We start from the raw sequence: 16563 nt of genomic DNA on the forward strand, positions 1-16563 counted from the left end.
TAATCCTTGGTTGTCTTTAACGAAAAATGAGATTCTAATGCTTAACTTGGCTTCTCACCACTCACTGGCGAGAATCTCGTCTCACCATTCAATATGTGGTTGCAAAATGAGACTTATTGCTCTCAGTGTCTGTAGGTTCCTTGCTGGCCATCTCATGCAATATTCTGAACTTTCTAGCTCATCATTCTCGGGCTCAGAAAGTTCTGTCCTCGATCTCGATTTTAACCTTGGATCCATAAATCAATATACGCATCTGTCGAGTTCCCAGTGCGCAAGCCTGTGCTGATTACAAATCATAGACCTCATATATGCTGTCTCTCACCTGAAGCCAGTGAGATTGGTATCCACTGCAGTGGACAAGAGGAGCAGGAACTGAGCTAGAAATGAAACCTGTCAGGGACCCAATGGAACAGTGCCCTGCTATCAAGTTTGAGTAGTGATGAGTTGGGATGGGGGGCACTGGAATTGTTTCCAAAAGATATATCTGTTGGGAAAGAGGAAGAAGCTAAAAGTTGAGAGGGTCAAAATTTCTTATGGGCTCTAGAAGAGCACTCCTGGCCTTTCTTGTCTCTAAGGAATGCTGACAGAAATTATAAATACTACTTATCTTAGTGCCTGTTGATAACTCTGTTGCTTTGTTGACAGTTTTGACATCTTGTGAGCCTCCCTACTTCTGGAGTCAAAGTTGTGTCATGACACTGATGACCTCATCAGACTACAACTTCAACATATCAAATAGATGCCTCTCATTTCAGAATTATGCAGGGTTAAAATGCCATATGGAAACAGAGCTAGCTGCCTCATCACCAATATGACAACCAACATGATTAAAATTGCTCGGGGAGCTTATTATAGTGAAGCACACTGTTCCTTTAAGATGGAAGTAGCTATTTACAATATTTGCTATTATACATTGTAATGGTTTATTTGGCACCTGAACACACCAAATGCAAATAATAAACATGTTATTTTTAATAGTGTATGTATGATTCTTGTGAATAACAGCTTTGAAAATCATAGCATGATCCAACATGCCTCTAGCATTGAGTCCAGAAATCCATCTCTCTGTAATTTCCTTTGAATCCGTAGGCATTGGGGGCTGGGATTTTCTATAATGTTCAATGCTATTCTCTGCCTGACAAATTATATGCAGGTCATTTTAGATTTCTAACAGACCCTCCCTGTCCCCCAGCTCTGTTTTTGCTGTATTTTGTGTCAGATAGAACAAAGTGGAAGAGGAAACCTTGAATGAGTCCACTTGTGACAGTAAACCTTCAGATTTTAGGAATAAGAGAATGAGGGGGAGGAGCAGAAAGAAAGACATGAAACATAGTAATTGCTGAACAAGCTTTCTTTCACACAATACTGGAAACCTCAATTGTAGTCTAGTGAACCATCTTTGCTCTTGAAGAAAAAATACCCCTTATGATTAATAGAAAATAGATTTTTTTTAATGGATCCCAGGTTAAGGCCATTACAAGATGCTACATTTTCATTTTTCTCATTTAGCTTTAAAAAAAGTGGATAAATTTAGATGATGTAAGTATTTATTTTCTGTTCTCTCGTAAAATATTTGTTTGCCATACCCTTCTTATTTGCATTTTATTTAAATTGCATACAAAGACTTTTTAAGACACCAGACAGGATCATTTTAGAGCCTTAAGGTGGAGTATTCTGTTAAAATTGGAAGAATGAAGAACATAACTGAAATAGAAGATATAAATGAAAAATAACAATGTTAACTTTAAACAAAAGAAGTAGCAGTACTTTTCAGTATGCTGAAAGTGTTAAATTTAAATGAGAAAGCATTTAAAAAATGCACTGTAAATAAGCATGGCTTCCAACTGCTTCTAGAAGTCAAAGGTCATGAATTATGCTCATTTTGGTAGTGTTTTCTGTTCTTTTGTAGTCCAACTTGTTGAAACAAATTTGAAAAGGTGATGCCTTTTTTCACCATTCAACCTTCGCCTTTATGGCTGCACTCCTGCTCACTCTGAGCCAGTCAGCCAAGGAAAGCCCGTCAGAGCCAGACTTACATGGGCTGACAGAGGCAGAGAATGAGATAGAAACCCTATTTACAGAGGCTGAACTTTGGCACAAGGTGGCTTCTGTTTAATCAATCTTATGTCGCCTTGTGGCAATCATTTAGCAGGCACTGCTGAAGGGGGAAAAGGCACAAGGTAATTTTGAAAAAGTGTCAGCAGTTTATCATAGGATTTGACATTTCCCATCGCATCTTGCCAGCAGTAATTGTAGTATTTTTCTGATAAATTATGGTGATATAAACCAGTTGACTTTCCAAGAAAATATTCCTTTTTTTAGTCCTTCATTATTGTTGGACATGTCAAAATGGCTAAATGTACATGAAACAGGAGTTTAAACTGTTAATCATGGAGATTCCACGGAAATCATTCCAGATTTCAAATTATTCTCTACAAACCTGGGAAATAAATGCTCATTAGTTTCTCGGTACTTCTTTTTACATCCTTGCTATTAACTGCACAGTGTTGAATGAGAATAATTACATAATTACATGCTGAGTCAGGATGGCTTTGTGAGGGAGAGATCATGTCTAAAAAAATCTATTAGAACTCTTTGAGGAGATAATGAGCAAGTTAGACAAAGGAGAGCCAGTGGACATGATTGAATTAGACTTCCAGAAGGCCTTTGACAAGGCGCTGCACGGGAGGATGCAAAATAAGACAAGACCCCATGGTGTTAAGGGTAAATACTGGCATAGATAGAAGATTGGCTCACTGGCAGAAGGCAGAGAGGAGGGATATAGGGGACATTTTCAGGATGGCAGTCAGTGACTAGTGGAGTTCCACAGGGGTTAGTGTGAGGACCACAGCTACTCACATTGTACGTTAATGATCTAGAGGTTGGAACTGGTATTGTTGCTAAGTTTGCAGATGACACAAATAGGTGGAGGGGCAGACAGTGTTTAGGAGGTGGGGAGGTTACAGAAGAAATTGAACAGGCGAGGAAAGTGGGAAAAGAAGTGGCTGATGTAATAAATTGTGGGGCAGCATGGTGGCTCAGTGGTTAGCACTGCAGCTTCACAGCGCCAGGGACCTGGGTTCGATTCCAGCCTCAGGCAACTGTCTGTGTGGAGTTTCCAGATTCTCCCCGTGTCTGTGTGGGTTTCCTCTGGGTGCTCCGGTTTCCTCCCACAATCCAAAGATGTGCAGGTTAGGTGGATCGGCCATTCTAAATTGCCCATAGTGTTTAGGGGTGTGTGGGTTATAGGGGGATGGGTCTGGGTGGGATGGTCCAAGGGGCGGTGTGGATCTGTTGGGCTGAAGGGCCTGTTTCCACACTGTAGGGAATCTAATCTAATCCTAAAAAAAAGTGAGGTTTTGCACTTCGGTGAGAAGAATTTTCTAAATGGAGAAAAACTTTGGTAACCTGAAGTAAAAAGTGACTTAGGGGTCCTAGTTCAAGAGTCTCTTAAGGTTAATGTAGTGATTAAATGGGGTCAGCCAGGTGAACTTCATAGAATATGAATTCCCTGATTGGGGCTGTTAATCTGGTCCCATCAGGGAGCCCTGGCTGACAGATAAAAACAGGAGGGTCAGACAGCCTGTTCATAAAGTCATAAAGTCATACAGCCCTAGAGAATGGAGTCCCTTTTTCCCCAACTGTTCCATGCTGACCAAAATGTCCATCCATGCTAACCCCATTTCCGTGCGCTTGGCCCTTATTCTTCTAAGACTTTCCTATCGATGTATTTGTCCAAATGCCTTTTAAATGTTGTTAATGTACCTGCCTTAAACACTTCAGTTGGCAGCTCATTCCATATGTACATCACCCTCTATAAAAAGGTTACCTCTTAGGTTCCCATGTATTCTTCCCCCTCTTACCTTAAACTGATGTCCTCTAGTCCTTGATTCCCCAAACCTGGGTAAAAGACTGAGTGCATTCACCCTATTCATCCTTTTCATGATCTTATATATTTCTATCAGATTCCCCCTCAGTCTCCTCCACTCTAAAGAAAAATGTCTTAGCTTGTCCTATCTCTCTGTATAACTCAGTCCCTTGACTCCTGGCAACATTCGAAAATTGGCTTGCTGAAAGATTGGATCGGAAATTGGATTGCTGAAAGGTGGTAGTTGATGGGAAATGTTCATCCTGGAGACCAGTTACTAGTGGTGTACCGCAAGGGTCGGTGTTGGGTCCACTGCTGTTTGTCATTTTTATAAATGACCTGGATGAGGGCGTAGAAGGATGGGTTAGTAAATTTGCAGATGACACTAAGGTCGGTGGAGTTGTGGATAGTGACAAAGGATGCTGTAGGTTGCAGAGAGACATAGATAAGCTGCAGAGCTGGGCTGAGAGGTGGCAAATGGAGTTTAATGCAGACAAGTGTGAGGTGATGCACTTTGGTAGGAGTAACCAGAAGTCAAAGTACTGGGCTAATGGTAAGATTCTTGGTAGTATAGATGAGCAGAGAGATCTCGGTGTCCATGTACACAGATCCTTGAAAGTTGCCACCCAGGTTGACAGGGCTGTTAAGAAGGCATACAGTGTTTTAGCTTTTATTAATACAGGGATCGAGTTCCGGAACCAAGAGGTTATGGTGAAGCTGTACAAAACTCTGGTGCGGCCGCACTTGGAGTATTGTGTACAGTTCTGGTCACCGCATTATAAGAAGGATGTGGAAGCTTAGTATGTTGCCTGATATGGAGGGAAGGTCTTACGAGGAAAGGCTGAGGGACTTGAGGCTGTTTTCATTAGAGAGAAGAAGGTTGAGAGGTGACTTAATTGAGACATATAAAATAATCAGAGCATTAGATAGGGTGGATAGGGAGAGCCTTTTTCCTAGGATGGTGACGGCGAGCATGAGGGGGCATAGCTTTAAATTGAGGGGTGAAAGATATAGGACAGATGTCAGAGGTAGTTTCTTTACTCAGAGAGCAGTAAGGGAATGGAACGCTTTGCCTGCAACGGTAGTAGATTCGCCAAATTTAGGTACATTTAAGTCATCATTGGACAAGCATATGGACGTACATGGAATAGTTAGGTTAGATGGGCTTGAGTTCGGTATGACAGGTCGGCAAAACATCGAGGGCCAAAGGGCCTGTACTGTGCTGTAATGTTCTATGTTCTATTCCTGTAAATTTTTTCTGCACTTTCTAGTTTAATAATATCCTTCCCATACTAAAACTGAACACTATACTCCAGTGCAGCCTCATCAACATCCTGCGCAATTGAAACATAACTTCCCAACTTCTGTACCCAAGGCCCTGACTAATTAAGGCAGGTGTGCCAAATGCCTTCTTCTACACTGCCCTGTCAACCTGTGACCCCTCTGAACTCCAAGGTTCCTCTTTTCCACTACACTCCTTAAGGTCCTACCATTCATCGTGAAACTCCTACCTTGATTTGACTTTCCAAAATGCAACGCATCATACTCATCTGGATTACACTTCCATTTGTCATTTCTTGGCCCACTTCCCCAGCTGTTCAAAATCCTGCTGCAATTTGTGATCATCTTTCTCACTGTCCACGATACCACCTAATTTAGTGTCATCCACAAACTTTCTAATGATGCCTTGTACAGTCTCATCCAAATTATTGATATAGATAACAAACAGCAATGGGCCCAGCACCGACATCTGAGGCACACCACTGATCACAGGCTTGCAGTCTGATAAGCATCCTTCCGATATTACTCCCTGCTTCCTACCATCAAGCCAATTGTGTATCCAATCTGCCAGCTCTCCTGGATTCCATGCGATCTAACCTTTTAGAGCAGCCTACCATGTGGAACCTTATCAATGGCCTTACTGAAATCCATATAGATTACATCTACCACCCTGCCCTCATCAACCTTCCTGGTCACTTCATCAAATAACGCTAACGAATTTGTGAGGCATGATCTCCCATGCACGAAGCTTTGCTGACTACTCCTAATCAAACACTGACTTTCCAAATGCATGTCTATCTTATCCTGCAGAATCTTCTCGAGGAACTTACCTACCATAGATGTTAGGCTCACTTGGTCTGTAATTGTCAGGTTTTTCTTTAACACTCCTACTTGAATGAGGCCACAACATTCACTATCCTCCAGTCTTCCAGGACCTCATGCGTGGCTAACAATGATGCAAATATATCAGTCAGGGACCCTGCAACTTCTTCCCTAGCCTCTTATAGAGTTCTTCGATATATCTGGTCAGAACCAGGAAATTTAACCACCTTCATATATTCTAATACCTCTTCTACTGTGATATGGACTGTCCCCAAGATATTGCCACTAACTTCTCCAAGACTTCATGTCTCCCTCCACAGTAAACACAGGAGAAATATTCATTGAGGACTTTGCCCATCTCCTGTTGTTCCACACATACATGTCCACTTTGATCCTTGAGGGGTCTTCATCTCTCTCTAGTTATTATTTTTTTCTTTAATATACTTAAAGAATCTCTTTGGATTCACCCTAATCTTCTCAGCCAAAGCTATCTCATGTCCCCTTTTTTCCCTCCCGATTTCCTTTTTCAGTAAACTCCTGTATCCACTGTATGCCTCCAGGGATTCCCTTGATCCCAGCTGCCTGTACCTGAGCTATACCTCCTCCTTTTTCTGGTCGAAGCCTCAATATCTCTTGTCATCCAGGATTTCCTACTCCTGCAAAACTTGCCCTTCACCCTCATAGGAACAGAAAGACCTTGAACTCCAGCCATCACACTTGTAAAGGCGTCCCACTTGCCAGAGGTCCCTTTGCCTGCAAACAAGCCACTCTAATCAACCCCTGCAAGCTCCTATCTAATTCCATTAATGTTTGCCTTGGCCCTATTTAGAACTTGAACCTGTGGATCATTTTTGTCCTTCTCCATAACTATTTTAAAATTAAGAGAACTATAGCCCCTGGTCCTGAAGTATCCCCACAGACACCTATTCTACTCTATTTCCCAACAATGGGTGAAGTTTTGCCCCTTCCAAGTAGGACGCTGTATATACTGTTCGCTCTAAGAGCTGGCTCTGAGGGAGCTGGATTGGTGTCAAAGATTTTCCACATGTAAATAAAAGGTGATTTGGTTCTGGGAAACCAGCCTTTGTGTTAGCATGCAGACTCAGTTGACAGTTAGGAAGGCAAATACAATGTTAACATTCATTTTGAAAGGACCAGAATACAAGAACAGCGATGTACTGCAAAGGCTGTGTAAGGCCCTGTTTAGACCGCATTTGGAATATTGTGTGCAGTTTTGGGCACCATGCCAAAGGAAGGATATGATAGCATTGGAGGAGGTCCAGAGGAGGTTTACAAGAATGATCCAACAGATGGGGGTCTTGTCACGTGAAGCGCGGTTGAAGATACTGGGTCTGTATTCAATGGAATTTGGGAGGATGAGGAGAAATCTCATTGAAACATACAGCATACTGAGGCCTGGATAAAGTGGACGTGGAGAAGATGTTTCCACTAGGAGGAATTTCTTCAGCCAGAGGGTGGTGAATCTGTGCACATCATTGCCTCAGAGGGCTATGGAAGCCAAGTCATTGAGTGTGTTTAAGACAGAGGTAGATTTGTGAGCGAATCAGAGGTTGTGGGGAGAAGCAAGACAATTTGAGTGACATACTAATTATGATAAAATGGCCTAATTCTGCTCCGAATGCTTACAGTTGTATGAGTTAGTTGGATGGACAGCTGGTTTGCAGTGCAGTGATGCCAAGAGTGCAGGTTCACTTCCTGTACCAGCTGAGGTCAAAATCTTGATCTTGCATTCTCGACCTCACCCTCCCCTGAGGTGTGGTGACCCTCAGATTAGATTCACCAACAGTTGTCTCTCTCGCTCTCTCTGAGAAGAGAGTAGGCCTACAGTTTACCAATGTGCAAACTCAAACAAAATATGTTACAAATAAATTTGTTATACTGTTACTGGTGTCATCAGGGTCGTCTGATAAACTTAATCAATAATGTACGGATGAAAGACTCATTTTAGGATTTCTGAATTGCTTTTGCATTGCAGCAAAAATATTTTGCAAGCTATTACGTTGTCATTGCCTTGCTTAAGTAAACTGAGATAGAGATTGCCGTGCAGAATTTCTGTATCCGTCTTCTGATGAAAGATGTTACCTCAGGGTTCCTGATGACTCATCAGGAAAGGGCATTGCGAATGTATGAATGGACTGTGAAATAAGGAAGATCCCAATTTTATTTGGAATAGCTAATCTCATCAATGCTGGCAGTGTGGCACTTCATCTGGTCTTACCCTCAAAGTATTGGGAAAGGAATATCTGCCAAGTCAGTAACCACAAGCTTACGTTGAAAAGTGTGCCTACTTTAAGACAGGATCAGGGTTGAGTATGATGCTCCATGGATGGAGAATAATTGCTTGCTTAAAATATGGGAAGGCAGGCTACACCAGAAGCTAACAGCAACATACAATTGATTGTGTATATCTTCATGGCAGAACTTCATTAACTATGTTTTAACCCAGAGACAGGGCTTGGGGATGGAAAATTTTGCTGTTTCTTTTCTATCTATTCATTTTGCTGTGATTAGATTTATCAGCATAGATTAAACCCACAACCTTCTGGCTTTCTAACTCATGGCAACATGATGCATTAAACTACTAGACCAACAAGGGCATTCCATTAACTGAATTTCTGCATAGCTTTTGTTGAATGAAATGAGATTAGATTTGGAACTAATCCTGAATCCCAGGCTTCTTAGCCAATTTTGGCATTTTCGGAACTGTGAAAATAAGGCATCATAGTCCAGCAAACCACTAAGGTTAGCAATTTTGTACTGGGAAAACAAGACTCCTAGATCAGAAATAAATGGGATGGTATTAAGGCCAACTGGAATTAAAACTATTAGAAGACTAAATCTGTAAGAGAAACTGGTATATAAATAAAACAGAAAAAAATACTGAAACCTGTCAGAAGTATACATCTTGTATTGAAACCAGCACTGTTAAGGAAAACAAAAGAATTAAACTATATATTACAATTTTTTTCTTCGGTCCAGAAGAACAAAACATAATTCATTCCTCCTAGTGGAGGCAGGGTAGTTCTTGCAGCTAGCTGATAATAGCTTGGAATAATGACTTGCTAGAAACGGTTGGTAGAATGTTGTATCAGGCCAGCAGAGCAGGTCACATTGCAACTAGGCATGACATCACTATGCTGGTTAAAGCTGGTGTGAAACTAAGTACGCAGTGGCTAGAATCAGGGATTTCTATAACTCCCTGAAGCAATTCAGGGCTAATGTAATGAGTATATCAGAGAAATCTCATCGATCCCAGCTATTAACTGTACAATGCAGTATTTCTGTACATCCTGTACACATAAAATTAGTTTTCTTCATTGTCTCATAGAATCTGCAGACAGATTTAAAAAAATATATTGAAGTCTTGTGCTTTGTTTAGGCAATAGTATCTAATTAGGTCTTTCGAGTTCACCGTTGTGCTTACAATGAATTGTCCTCATCACTTCTAATATATATATTTTTTAAAATTACATTTTGTATTATTTACTAACTGTCCCACTTCTAAATTATCAAATGTTGGTTTTGATTTGAACCTATGAAATTGACGTGTATAGCTAGAATTGGATGTTGCTGCTCAGATAGTTTTCACTGGAGGTTTGTTTTGGGTCCGGAATGAGATGTACTTTAGAGCTCACACAAACATATTTGTTTTAAGCTACACTGTAAACTTTAATATATCATACCACTTATCGCAGAGAATCAAAATTAAAAGAAACTAGAAAAGTCTAAGCTGTTGTACAGCACAGTCAGAACATTTCTGGCAGGGTTGGGGGGGGGAGAGAGAAGCATTTCACATTGAATAACTTAGTGGGTCAGTGATCTTTTACGAATGGTTGTGTTGGAAGCAGATATGCTTGTCAACAGAGTTGAAGGTTTCTAAAATGGCAGAAAATTGTCAATGCTGTATTCATTCAAGAAATAATTGGAGGAATTTAAGCATTTCAGGATTAAGCAAACTATTTTCAACAATGTTGTCCAAAAAATCGTGATCCTGTTTCAATTTGTTACAAATTGTACCATACCTATTCTTCATTCAAGTTGCAGGAGAGGGATCTGTAAATTTGTTCTCAGGAACCACTGTGCATAATTTTTGAGCCACAATGGATAGTGATCAGATACCCCACCTAGTGGATACAGTGAGGAACATAAAACGTTAATTGTAATTACCACTGTTGTTAGTTGAGTTAACCTGTAATGTTACTCAGAGCACAAAAAATATGCAGGAAAGTCTAACCTAAGTTTAAAATGTTTTTTTTTAACCAGCGTCAGATTTAAGCAATTGAGTTTGATTCATTACAATCAATTTCTTAAGGTATGATCAAGAATGATCGTTAAGTCCCACTTGAAACTCAATTAGTTAAATCCAAAGTTTAGAATGTGTAAAATCATAAATATCACGTATAAATTTCTTTCTAGACTTTAAGAACTCCATATTTGTTACAACTTTGGCTAAAAGGGAATTTCACCTTTAACAATCCTGAAGTCCAAATTAAATGCACAACATAGTCTGGGTGTGTGAGCCAAGGGACATACAATTCAAAGGCGAAGTTCTCTCTTTGCAAGCAACTTTTAGTACACAGTCCTGAGAATCGTTGCTGTGAACGTTAATGGGGTTGTTATTTCACTAGCTTGTAAAGAAAATAGTTAAAACATTTGCTGAACTGCAGTTGCTTTCTGTGGATTTTATTCCCGATTTCGAATTTTGGCTTCACAACGCAAAGAATGACAGCAATACAAATCTAAATATAAATTAACAATGAACTGAATGTTTTTAATTGAAGTACGCCTATTGTAGAACATTATAACAAGAGAAATATTAGTCCTTCTGTATAAACAATTCTTTTCACAAGAACTATTTATTTAAGAGAAACGGTAAAATGAGTTGCCTCTTTTGTGTAGGCGGAATGGGAAGGAAGGACGAGAGTTGGACCAATAATTAGAGTGAAAAGACTCCTTTTTGGATACTATGAGTACATAATGATTTTCTTTTTATGTGACAAAGTACCAACTTCAAGGGTTGTCAACGAAATGGTTAATATTCTATACATTTGCAGTGCAGTAAATGATATGGCAGGCTTCTCTGTTTCGGCTGAAGTCCGTGATTTGTTGGAAGTGGTGAAGCGGCCAGCTGTGTTTAAAATCTGTCAGATCTACTCAGCAGTGAAACCGGGTTCTCTGAGAGAGAGAGAAGGAATGCTTGCACAGTAATGCTAGCCTAGAAGAAAATGATTTTAGCGTTTTCTGTGGAGACTTAATTGTCGCTCAGTGGAACAAAGGGTTAAACGATGGTTGGATTCCCTGGGGATTTAAGGTCATGTTGCTCATTTCTGCGGCCAAGCCTGTAGACAAACAACAAATATTCTTTTAAAGTAAGAGAACAAAAATGTGGGGGTTGGTTTTTTTGGTGTTGCTGAACGCAGTCTGCAGTTTCATTGATTTCTGGGTCTGTTTGAGGTGCTAGTTCCCCTTTAAAAGATTGTATCCTTTTGGAGCGTTCCACACAATGGCAGGAAACACAATTGAATGAGCAGCGAAGGAAGGCCCGCCTGGGGGGGGGATGGGGAACTGAGTGGCCAGCTCGGCTTCTCGGCCATCAGCTACTCATGCCTTTGTCGCAGCAGCCCGCAGTTCTGTTGTTGGCGTAGCCCTCCCGGCCCCCAGTCCCCCTTTGTCCCCGCTTGGTAACGGCGCAGCCAATCAGCGCGGCCTGCTGGAGCTGCCGGGACAGGATTGGCTCGGAGTGGTGTCTTGGTGGTTGCGGTGGGGGGGAGGGGAGCTGGTTTTTTTTGGTCAGGAGCCTGTGGAAAAAAAGCGGAGACAAAGCCGCAGCGAAACCGCTGGCCGTTTGCGGGCGGGCGGGCGGCAACGGAACGGTGTGTAGGCCCGGTCTGGCCCATACCACCATTACCTTGGGGTGGGGGGAAATAGAGGGAGAGAATGGTAAAACGGGTCAGCGATCCAAGCACACCTGCATCAAAACTTTCCTCTTTTATTACACTAATAAAATCACGTTGGATTAGAGTAATGTTGCCGTACGGAACGACTCCTGTCGTTTTCGTTTCTATTAGGTCTTTTCTTCCCCCCCTCCTTTGTTTGTGGTTGGTATTTCCCGTTGATGTGAAAGGTTACGGGTCGGCCTCGGCCCCGCCCCCTCCCATTGTCCCCTCCCCTTTTCTCCCTCCCCCCTTCCTTACCACCCCCCCTCCTCCTCCAGCTGGAACATGAAGCCCAGGCTTTGCTTCCACTGAGCCCACAATCGTAGAGCTGGTTTCTACATTCATTCATCCCATGACTTACTGCTTTTATTTCTTCTCTTCTTCAACCAGAAGCCTTTAAACTCAGTACCAACAGCAACAAAAGGTTTTAAGAGCACATCTGAAGCAGGGATTCAGAAATACTGTTAAAGTGTAAAAGCTGTATGATAGCGTTTTTTATATTAAAAAGAAAATATTAATACTGCGTAGACAATGTACAACACAGTTTGGAATATGGACAAATCGGATGCAGACTGGCGAGAAGTGATGATGCCCTACTCAACAGAGCTAATATTCTACATTGAAATGGACCCTCCAGGTAACACAATTCTTAATATTTAACCGTGGGCTTTTTAAAAATTCTTTCATTCTTTTGCTACTTTAAACCAGTGTTGCTCCCACCTTTTGTCCTTTTGTGTTTTCATGATCTGTGCAGAGATTTGCAGCTTCTGTCATTATTGATGGTCGGGCCTGTACCCCATTTACTTGACAGTATCACATTGATTTTTATCTTTATTCCTTTAAAGTCTTTTACATGCTGGGCATTGACATCATGTTATTGCTGATACTTTTTGTATGAAAGCCACAAAATGCTTTATGTGTATGGGAATTCATATTTATTTGAACTTTATAAAGAAGAACTTCAGTGTAAAATTAATCTTGACTATCTAAATAAAATGATCTTTGTCAAAGAAATATTTTGGTTGCATTCTTACATTTTAATTTTTTTCAAATTTTAAAACAAACTTTTGAACAGTAAAAGTGAGTCACTGTAGCATGTCAGAAAGTCTGTTCTCATAATGAGAAGAGGATAAGTTTACATATAAAGGAGTTAATATGAACAGCAAAGGCAATAAGAGAATTTCTTTGTAGGCCATATTAGCCTTGCTGGGAAAAAAAGTAACTGCTTCCTCAGAAGCAATATTCCTAAAGTCAAGTATTGTCTTAGATTTTTTTTCGGAGAGAAAGGTAAATGGGGGAATTGAGAGGATATTATTTTGCAGAGGTCTGAAGAATTTCAGGAAATGAAGAATGCTAACTCTAGTGATTGCATTCTCAGGGCATATTTGGAAAACTGCAAAATAATCATTAACTCTTTGAATGCTGTGATTTACATTTGTTGGGGCTACATTTCTATTCACCAAGTTTTTGAACGAAATAGGTTTTAACTTGCTTTGTCTCAATTCTGCTTTTCAAATAATCAATTTTGTAGGTGGTTTGGGCTGGAATGGCTAATTGTGGAAGTTTCCAAGGAAATCTGGACCTCTTTGAGTTAATAACAAAAAGCTAAAAATTCAATAATGTTCCATTTTAAAAACAAAGAATCCCATCAGATTAAGGGACAATAGACAGTGTGAGGATCTAACCATTTTCAGATCTGGGTATGGGGGATTGGGGGTGGGAGAAGAGTGTGATGATGGGGGGTGGAGCTTATGCAGATGTTTCATTTTAATACTTATTGAAGAGAAGCATGATTCTGCTTGAACTTGGCATCATTTCTGTTGGAAGCTGAAGTGTGCTTTGTGAGCTTTGAATACCTAATCGGTGTGTGAACTCAGCACTGCCCTGATCCGTTGACCAGTCTCTTCCCAGCAGAGTGCTGTACACAAACCATGAAATCCTGGTAGCCTGGTGACTTTCTGGATGTGATTGTAATGATAAGAGTTTGGCCAGACTTCCCCTTTTCTGGCTGCTACTTCTTTTGGATCACTGCAGATCGAGTTGCAGTGTCTAGGGATTCTTAGGTGAGATTGCAGAGGCAACAGCTATTTCTATAATCAGCCATTTTAACTTTTTTTTTATTTTGAACTTGGTGAGTTAATGCAGTGGATGTGTTGAGTGATTTTTAAAAATAGTTGAGGTACACTTTCAAAGGAACGTATTGCTTAGCAACTCTTTCAGTGCCAACTGGCTCTATCTTGACCCTAAACGTTTTGCATCGACTAAAGGTATTTGTTAAAGCTGGAAAATAAATCTCAGCAAATGAAAATCAGGAATGTTTCTTTTTAAAGAATAAAACTAATTTAAGGCACAGTACAGTTTAGGTACCTATGCTATAATGCTGGCAGGAATTTCATTTGTATTCTGAGGATGTGCAGCCATTGCAGATGATGTCACTTGGATTTGAGAAGACAATAGCATGCTGAACAGAACTCTGCAAAAGTCAAAAATATTTGGTCTTTCTCCAAAGCCCCTCTTCAAAATTGAAAAGTAACTCTGCAGTTGCAACAGAGCAATGACATTTTTTTTACCCACTATTTTTATTTGCATGCAGTTACTAAAAGCGGAGTGGTAGGAACTAACACTACCTATATTTGAATTCATTTTCCCAGCCTTCACGTTATGATGGGACTCGGCCATGTATGCTATTCAGCTAAGAGTATACCACTACAAGAAATAATGGAGAGGTGGTCATGTCTCAACGCACGCCCCCCCCCCCCCCCCCCCCCAAATAGTGTCACAGCATCAAGCTTCTTAAAGAGGCTGAGCTTTGTGCTAATGTTCTGTCAGGGTATTGCTTAACCATAATGCTGCACTTGAATTAGCAGTTTGACAATGGATTCCTATATGCAAGACCAGGCTAAGAAAATATAATATGGAATACATTGCAGGCACCCTGGAAAATTTCTCAGTCATATTTTGAAATAAATAAGGTGAACTTTTTTTGTTTTTGGATAAATACATCATTGTAAATACTAAAATATAATACATTTTGCTAGTAAGTACAATGATAGCGCAGATTTTTATTTTAAGATTTGAGTTTGAATGTAAGAGGATTATTTTAGCAGCACTTACTAATTATTGAAAAAAAAGTACAAAAGCATCCTATATTTCATCTTTGGGTATCAATAGTGATATAATAGTGTATATCAGCAATGTCACATTACCAGTCCTGGTCATGCACTGACTTCTGTCAGAACGGTTCAGTGTCTCCCAAGAATTAATTAATTGTTCAATTTCAGCTTTGTTTCTGTGTGAGTGTTCATCTATATACAAGGATGCTTTACATAATTGCAGAGGTAGTATTGTCACACATCCTTTCCAAACAGAAGCTGTTCTATTCCTGCGAAGGCCTCAGCAGGGTTTGGGCTCCTGTAAACTAAACAGTCAGCTGCTTGTCTTATACATATTTTGGCAAAATCTTATCTGTACACAAATAAATCGCTTAGGATTCAATACAGATGTCTATTGGAAGCACTTTGCCCACAAATTGAGCTTAGCTATTGCCTGGCTATAAATTAATTTGTTTAAAATTTTATATTATCCAAATATTCCTTGGCTCTGCAAATTTGTGCTGCGTCCTGCCTTTGCCTCTACTTTTCCTCCCTCACTTCTGCATTTTCCCAAACTTTCAAAATATGATCCAAAACATAATTAACCATATAATTCAAACAGCGCAATGTCAGCTTGGTGGGTGGTGAGGACTCTGCTTCACTATATGACAGCTGCAGCTTAATAGGCCTGCCACTTTTCATGCTTAGAGGGTGTAACTAAAAAGCAAGAAGCTGTGTGCCAGGAAAGACCTAACCTCAGAACAGCTGGTCACAAGGGCTCTGTTTGATTAAGTCAAGCAAATAGCTAACATGAGTAGGTATAAACTATCTTGGACTATATGACTGGTAGTCACCCCATCGTCAGTCAGCTCCTTTAAATCTTGAGTCGTATATTACAAGATTCTTTGTACGTTTCAGATTTCTGTGTTAGTTTTGTAACAATTCTATAACTGACAACTTGTTCCTGTTGTAAATGCAATAAATATCCAGCAATTCTGAATTAGAGGTAAAAGTGGAAGATACTGAGGAGTTTTATTGTATTTAAACAAGTGCAATTATCTTGTGTGAAAAATTAAAGTTCACATTTAAGAAGTGACAGTTATTCTGAAGAGAAATAATGAAAAATGCTGGAGATCTAACTGTTTATTCTGTGATTCAGACACTGGAGAGTAGAGTATCTTCTGTATTGTTTTACAAGAATTCTTCTCGGTTACCAAGAACTAAAACAGCAAACCAAGCTTGGAGCAGCTACTCGGATCCAACTTAATTTGTTACAGATGAACATAATTTTATTGGTGGATGCAGCACTGTCAAAGAATGTACGGGTTTCTGGAAAAATTGGAGTGATTTTGTATTCTGTTGATGCATCTTTGAAGCAATGGCTATACTAGAGCATGTAATGGGAGTTAAGGCAAACTGGATTTAGTTTATGAACAATACAGCCCCATGACTCAACATTTTATATAAATCAATTTAGGAACTTAAACTGTGTAAACACGTCAAGTCCTGAAAATGCTAATGGTTTTACATTTGAAGTCAATCT

At 40.1% G+C, this 16563-nt stretch overlaps 1 protein-coding gene across 2 annotated transcripts in view; it reads left to right on the plus strand.

Moving 5' to 3' along the window:
• Positions 1-16563, plus strand: part of pik3r3b (phosphoinositide-3-kinase, regulatory subunit 3b (gamma)) — a 536210-nt gene that overhangs the window by 484954 nt on the left and 34693 nt on the right. The window contains exon 1 of one of the 2 annotated variants that reach the window (XM_048538884.2): positions 11916-12565. The exons of the other annotated variant lie outside the window; for it this stretch is intronic. Within the exon in view, the coding sequence (XP_048394841.1) occupies positions 12460-12565 (106 nt within the window). The 5' untranslated portion in view covers positions 11916-12459. Of the gene's footprint in view, positions 1-11915; positions 12566-16563 lie in introns of those variants that run through there. 2 annotated transcript variants of the gene reach the window in all.

This window comes from Stegostoma tigrinum, chromosome 8, assembly GCF_030684315.1.
Source record: "Stegostoma tigrinum isolate sSteTig4 chromosome 8, sSteTig4.hap1, whole genome shotgun sequence".
Taxonomy (NCBI): Eukaryota; Metazoa; Chordata; class Chondrichthyes; order Orectolobiformes; family Stegostomatidae; genus Stegostoma; species Stegostoma tigrinum.